The 6,972-nt window shown below is 52.0% G+C and overlaps 1 protein-coding gene across 3 annotated transcripts in view; it reads left to right on the top strand.

The window, feature by feature from the left end:
• Positions 1-6,170, top strand: part of CATSPERG (cation channel sperm associated auxiliary subunit gamma) — a 37,487-nt gene extending 31,317 nt beyond the window's left edge. For 2 of the 3 annotated variants that reach the window (XM_026447710.1, XM_026447709.2), the window contains 7 exons: positions 2,018-2,174; positions 2,368-2,431; positions 2,540-2,635; positions 2,908-2,997; positions 5,206-5,298; positions 5,393-5,492; positions 5,759-6,170. In XM_026447710.1, the coding sequence (XP_026303495.1) occupies positions 2,018-2,174; positions 2,368-2,431; positions 2,540-2,635; positions 2,908-2,997; positions 5,206-5,298; positions 5,393-5,492; positions 5,759-6,025 (867 nt within the window). In that variant the 3' untranslated portion in view covers positions 6,026-6,170. The remainder of the gene's footprint in view (positions 1-2,017; positions 2,175-2,367; positions 2,432-2,539; positions 2,636-2,907; positions 2,998-5,205; positions 5,299-5,392; positions 5,493-5,758) is intronic. The other variant, XM_026447708.2, reaches the window with a different exon arrangement.
• The last annotated feature ends 802 nt before the right edge of the window (positions 6,171-6,972 follow it).

Raw genomic sequence — 6,972 nt, 5'->3', positions numbered from 1 at the left:
TTTTTTGTATTTTTTAGTAGAGACGGGGTTTCACTGTGTTAGCCAGGATGGTCTCGATCTCCTGACCTCGTGATCTGCCCGTCTCGGCCTCCCAAAGTGCTGGGATTACAGGCTTGAGCCACCGCACCCGGCCTTCATTCTTTTTTTCTTTGAGACGGAGTTTCGCTCTTGTTGCCCAGGCTGGAGTGCGATGGTGCAGTCTTGGCTCACTGCAACCTCCACCTCCTTGGCTCAAGTGATTCTCCTGCTTCAGCCTCCTGAGTAGCTGGGATTACAGGTGCCCACGACCATGCCCAGCTAATTTTTTGTATTTTTAGTGGAGACAGGGTTTCTCCATGTTGGCCAGGCTGGTCGCAAACTCCTGAACTCAAGTGATCCACCTGCTTCAGCCTCCCAAAGTGCTGGGATTCCAGGCGTGAGCCTCCGCACCCAGCCTAACTCCTTCCATTCATTCATGTGTTCGGAAAGGGCCATCTTCCCAGTTGTACAGGTTGCACACAAGCTGATGTGTTCCCTCTGATAACTTTTCTGCAGAGGGAGAATAGAGTGAGCAACAGGGACATTTTTTTTTTTTTTTTTTGAGATGAAATCTCACTCTTGTCCCCCAGGCTGCAGTACAATAGCGCAATCTCGGCTCACTGCAACCTCTGCCTCCCGGGTTCAAGCGATTCTTCTGCCTCAGCCTCCCAAGTAGCTGGGATTACAGGTGCATAGCACCACGCCTGGCTAATTTTTTGTATTTTAAGAAGAGATGGAGTTTCACCATGTTGGCCAGGCTGGTCTCAAACTCCTGACCTCAGGTGATCTGCCCACCTTGGCTTCCCAAAGTGTTGGGATTACAAGTGTGAGCCACCACGCCTGGCCTAGGGCCACTTTTTGCAATTGGCACAAAGGTGGCACAAGGGCTGGCCTGGCCCAGCCTTCACATCTCTCTCTTCTTCTGCCCACTCACACATTCCTCATTCAGTTCTTTGGGTTCTTGGTTCTTCACTTGCTTATATATGTGATATCGCTTTTGTCCGGGGCAGACACTGAGGCTCAGAGAGGTGCAGAGTAACCCAGGGAGCTAATAAGTGGTAGAGGAGGGGCCTGCCCCAGAGTTCTTGTTCTCACCCACTTCCCTACCCACTCCGGGGCACACAGATTCTGGTGTTCCTCTCTCCTGGCTTAGAATGACCTTGAGCAGTCAAAAGGGGTTGTAACAGCCCCCACCTCCTTAGAGTACATGAGATTTCATGTGCTAGACTGAATAAACAAGGAGGAAGTGTCACCGCATCACAGGGTGGGCAAGGGGGAATGTGGCGGGATGAGCTTAGAGCAGTGAGGGGCAGAGTAAGTGGGGCCTCATGAGCCATGGTACGTGAGCTGGCTCTTCAGGAGGGCTCCAAGCAGAGGAGGGACTCAAGGGTCCTCAGGGCCCATCTGGCTGCATGGGCGGGGGGGGGGGGGGGACGGACATCAATGAGGGAACTGGAAGTAGGGACACTCTGGAGGAAACAAGATTGGACAAAACAGGGTGGAGGCAAAGGAGTTGGAGGTTTAGGGGAGAGAATGAGCGGACTCTGCGTCTTTTTTTTTTTTTTTTTTCGAGACAGAGTCCTGCTCTGTCAGCTGGAGTGCAGTGGCGCAATCTTGGCCTCTGTCTCCCTGGTTCAAGCTGTTCTCCTGCCTCTGCCTCCCAAGTAGCTGGGATTACAGGCATGCACCACCACACCCAGCTAATTTTTTGTATTTTTAGTAGAGAAAGGGTTTTGCTGTGCTGGCCAGGCTAGTCTCGAACTCCGGACTCAAGTGATCGGCCTGCCTCGGCCTCCCAAGGTGCTGGGATTACAGGCATGAGCCACTGCGCCAAGCCGTTTTAATGATATTAATGACCATGTTGCCTTTGGCAGTGAGGGAGAGCCAGGCAGTTGGTGGTGGTGTCTGTGGGAGGGGGACTGTCCTTCCTGCCCCTCACCTCTCCAGGGGCCTGAGGAGACCCTGGCCACTCCCATGAGCCTTTTTTCCTCCCACCGAGGGCAACCTGATGGTGCCAGTGTTCATTGGCTGCCCTCCAGGCAAGCGCCTGGCGTTCGACATCACCTACACTCTGGAATACAACCGCCTGAAGAACAAACACTACTTTGACTGTGCTCAAGTGGACCCCGAGATGCCCTGCTTTCTCTTCCGGGACAGTGTGTGTCCAGTCCCTTCCCCTGCATCGTTCACTGTCCTCTTGCCCCCACCACTTTGCGCTCTCCCTCCCCACTCCTCTGCCCACAGGCTACCCACCGTCTTTCCCCCGGTATCTCACTTTCCCCCTTGGTCCTCAGCTTCTCAGGCCAAGCTAATTTATTCTTCCCGTCTCAATCTCCTCCAACCCCATAGTTTTCTACCCCTTCTTCTTGATTCAAGATTTGGTGACAGGAGACTCCGGCAGTTTCCAGGGCAGGTAAAGGTGTGGCCAACTTGTAGCTAGGGCAGTTGGAGCGAGTGGAAGGGGATGGGTGTAGGACTCGAGACCCAGAGACCAGTCCGTGTGCACTTCTGTCCCTGGTAGCTACGTGCTGCTGGTGGTGGGTGGCGGGCCCACACTGGACACACTCAAGGACTACAACAAGGACGAAATCTACCGCTTCAACAGCCCCCTGGACAAGTAATCCCCGTGGGGCCCCACGCGTAATAGGCCTTGCTTCCCCTGGAGGCCTTTCCCACTTCCAAGCCAAGCCCACCTCCCAAGCCCCCGCCTCCGCATCTCAGGCCCCGCCCACAGTGGGGCTCTTAGGATCCCACAGGCAAACTCCTGCAGGGCCCCCTAACACCACGCCCCCTGCACCCACCTCTGGCCTCCCTCCACACTGACCACTGAGACCATACCTCCCCCACACCCCCCCCAACCCCTGGCTGAGATGACCTCGTCCTGCACAGGACCAACAGCCTTATCTGGACCACGAGGACCAAAAGGACCACCAAAGGCTCAACCTTCCACGTCATGTCCCATGAGAGCCCGGGTATCGAGTGAGTGCGCAGCCTGGCCCTCTTGGCCCCCATCTGTGGGTAGTCCATCAGGCCCACCCATCCTTTCTGCCCCTAGGAGGCCTCTTGATCCCCATGTCACACTGACTGCCTTTGTGTTACTCAAATGGGGCTGAACTTTGCACAAGCCAAAGTCTCTGCCTGCAATGCTGCTCCCTCCTCTCTTCAGGCCTTAGGCAGATGCCCCTTCAGCCAGGAGGACTTTTCTGTTTCAGGATGGGACAATTGTCCCTTCGTGGCTCCCATGGCCTCCCGGGGCTCTCCCATCCCGCCCCTGAGTCCCCTACCTGTGCGTCCCCATCCTAGAGTGGACAGCCCTGGGCAGTCACTGTCTGGTGTGGGGTCTGTCTCTCCTCCAGAACTGGGTCCTGAATAGACTCATAAATTTGTTTTTATTTTTGTTTTTGAGATGGAGTTTCGCTCTTTGTTGCCCAGTCTGGAATGCAGTGGCACGATCTCAGTTCACTGCAATCTCCACCTTCCAGGTTCAAGCAATTCTCCTGTCTCAGCCTCCTGTTTGTTTATTTTTTCAGACAGGCTCCCTCTGTAGTCCACCTGGCTGGAGTGCAGTGGCACAATCTCAGCTCACTGCAACCTCTGCCTCCCAGGTTCAAGCAGTTCTCCTGCCTTAGCCTCCCAAGTAGCTGGGATTACAGGCACCCGCCACCACGCCTGGCTAATTTTTGTATTTTTAGTAGGGATGGGGTTTCACCATGTTGGTCAGGTTGGTCTTGAACTGTTGACCTCAGGTGATCCTCACGCTTCACCCTCCCAAAGCACTGGGATTACAGGCGCATGCCACCATGCCCGGTTAATTTTTGTATTTTTTTTTTCTAGTAGAGATGGGGTTTCACCATATTGGCCAGGCTGGTTAACATAGCATTTATTGAATGAAATAATGAAATAATGAACAAATGAATAAATCAATTCGTGGCAGGCATTTATTGATATTTGAATGGGGGTATTAATGAATGAATAAAACAATAGAGAAACAAATTCATATATAGGGGCTCAGTAAGTTTCATTCAATGAAAGGAAAAAAATGAAGCCATGAGCAAATGAAGGCAGTGAATGAATGAACAACTTGCGCCTAGTCAGAATTTAACCTGCTCTATTTTTTTATTTTTATTTATTTATTTATTTTTAAATTTATTTATTTTTTTATTTTATTTTATTTTTTGAGACGGAGTCTTGCTCTGTCACCCAGGCTGGAGTGCAGTGGCCGGATCTCAGCTCACTGCAAGCTCCGCCTCCCGGGTTCACGCCCATTCTCCTGCCTCAGCCTCCCGAGTAGCTGGGACCACAGGCGCCGGCCACCTCGCCTGGCTAATTTTTTGTATTTTTAGTAGAGACGGGGTTTCACCGTGTTAGCCAGGGTGGTCTCGATCTCCTGACCTCGTGATCCGCCCGTCTCGGCCTCCCAAAGTGCTGGGATTACAGGCTTGAGCCACCGCGCCCGGCTATTTTTTTATTTTTTATTTTTATTTATTTTTTTGAGATGGACTCTTGCTCCGTCACCCAGGCTGGAGTACAGTGGTATAATCTCAGCTCACTGCAACCTCCGCCTCTTGGGTTCAAGTGATTCTCCCACCTCAGCCTCCCGTGTAGCTGGGATTACAGGCGCACACCACCACGCCTGGCTAGTTTTTGTATTTTTTAGTAGAGATGGGAGTTCACCATGTTGGTTAGGCTGGTCTTGAACTCCTGACCTCAAGTGATCCACCTGCCTCGGCCTCCCAAAGTGCTGGGATTATAGGTGTGAACCACCGCGCCCGGCCTAACCTGCATTTATTGGATAATGAATAAAGAAGGAAATAAATGAAAGATGTGACTTTGTACCTAGTAAGTGCTCAAGCTGTATTTATGGGATAAAGGAATGAAGGGAGCAAAGAATGAATAAGGAGTTGGCACATGATAGGTACACAGCCTGTAATCTGGATGGATGCACAGTGACAGAGGAATTGACGGATGGAGGTGTGAAGGCAGGAGGAAATGAATGAGTGGACGGCCTGTGGCACAGTAGGCGTTCAGTCAGCATGATTGAATGAGTGAATGAAGGAATGAATGAGGGAAGGCATGAGATTGCACCCATTTGGTCCTCACCGAGAGTGTTGGGGTGGAGGAAGAAATTGGGAGTTGGCACAGACTAGACATGGTTGGTAGCACAACTGCCTGATCTTTGGCTCGCAGGTGGCTCTGTCTGGAGAACGCCCCATGCTATGACAGTGTTCCCCAAGGCATCTTCGCCCCTGAATTCTTCTTCAAGGTGTTGGTGAGCAATAGGTGAGCCAGGCAAGTGGCCCAGGTGTGGGTCAGGGGCTGCCCATGGAATGCCTGGCTTCTCCTCTAATCCTGGGTCTCCTCCCAACCCCCGCAGAGGAGTGGACACAAGCACCTACTGCAACTACCAGCTCACCTTCCTGCTGCACATCCACGGGCTGCCACTCAGTCCCAAGCGGGCCCTTTTCATCCTCACGGTGAGTGGTTGTCCAGGAGCTGCCCTGCTGGGTGGGCAAGGGCCCACGCCTCCACACCTATGCTTGCTGTACTTCGCTAATTCATTCCTTCATTCACTCATCTGGTCATGCCGACTGAACGCCTGCCATGCCACAGGCTGTCTACCCATTCATTTCCTCCTGCCATCACGCCTCCATCTGTCAATTTCCCTGTAACTGTGGATCTAGATTGTGGACTATGTACCTTATCATGTGCCAACTCCTTATTTATTCTTTGCTCCCTGCAGGTGTCAGTCAGCGTGTTTGTGGGCCTGGTGATCTTCTACATTGCCTTCTGCCTCCTGTGGCCCCTCGTGGTGAAGGGCTGCACGATGATCCGGTGGAAGATAAACGATATCATTGCCTCAGAATCCTACTACACCTATGCCTCCATTTCCGGAATCTCGAGCATGCAGTCTCTGAGACGTTCCAGGATGGGCTCCGTGTTCAGCTCCAGGATGACAGAGGACAGGGCTGAACCCAAGGAAGCCGTGGAGAGACAGTTGATGACCTGAGTCTCCCGTGTGCCCCAGCCCCCAGTCACTGTCACACCTCCCCTACGAGGCCCATCTTGAAGATGCAGCCTGTCACCCAGCTCAGACCTCTGTTTTGCTTGATGTTTACTTCTCATTCAGACTCAAATAAAGCCTTTTTTCAGGACCAGCTGTGGGCCCTCTTAAGAGCTGGAGTTCAGAAGGTTTGTACCAGCATAGCTGCACATTAAAATATCATAAACCTGGCTGGGCACCGTGGCTTATGCCTGTAATCCCAGCACTTTGGGAGGCGGAAGCAGGCAGATCACTTGAGGTCAGGAGTTTGAGACCAGCCTGGCCCACGTGGTGAAAACCTGCAACCCTGTCTCTACTAAAAATACAAAAAATGAGCCGGGCGTGGTGGCGCATGACTGTAATTCCAGCTACTTGGGAGGCTGAGACGGGATAATCCCTCGAATCTGGGAGGCAGAAGCTGTAGTGAGCCAAGACTGCGCCACTGCATTCCAGTCTGGGCAACAGACTGAGACACTGAGACTCCCGACTCAACAAAACAATAAAAAAAATATCAAAAACCTTCTAGGCCACCTGTTAAATAGTGGCTTCTCTGTGTGCCTGTTGGCTGAGCCCCTCCCCAGGGTGCCCCAGACCTCCCTGTGGTCCAGCAGGATCCTCCACAATCCAGGCCCATTGCTATGGCCGACCATCTGCTCTGATTATTTAGTGTTAAGTATTTTGAATGTCAACACCTATCTAATATCTTAAGGAAGGGACCCTGGAGATATCAGGATTCTTATTTTAGTTGCAAGTAGCAAGTATTTCCCTCAAATGGTCTACATGAAAATGGTAATTTACAGGCTTCAGGTAGTTTGACCCAGAAGTCCCTAAGGTCCACAGGATTCAGCCTTCATTTCTCTGTAGTTTTTTCTTCTCTGTCCTCCTCTGAGTGCAGTCTCTGACCTCAGGACAAC

This window comes from Piliocolobus tephrosceles, chromosome 21, assembly GCF_002776525.5.
Source record: "Piliocolobus tephrosceles isolate RC106 chromosome 21, ASM277652v3, whole genome shotgun sequence".
Classification (NCBI taxonomy): domain Eukaryota; kingdom Metazoa; phylum Chordata; class Mammalia; order Primates; family Cercopithecidae; genus Piliocolobus; species Piliocolobus tephrosceles.
Note: the sequence above shows the minus strand (reverse complement) of the source record. Positions and strands in the feature narration are given on the sequence as shown.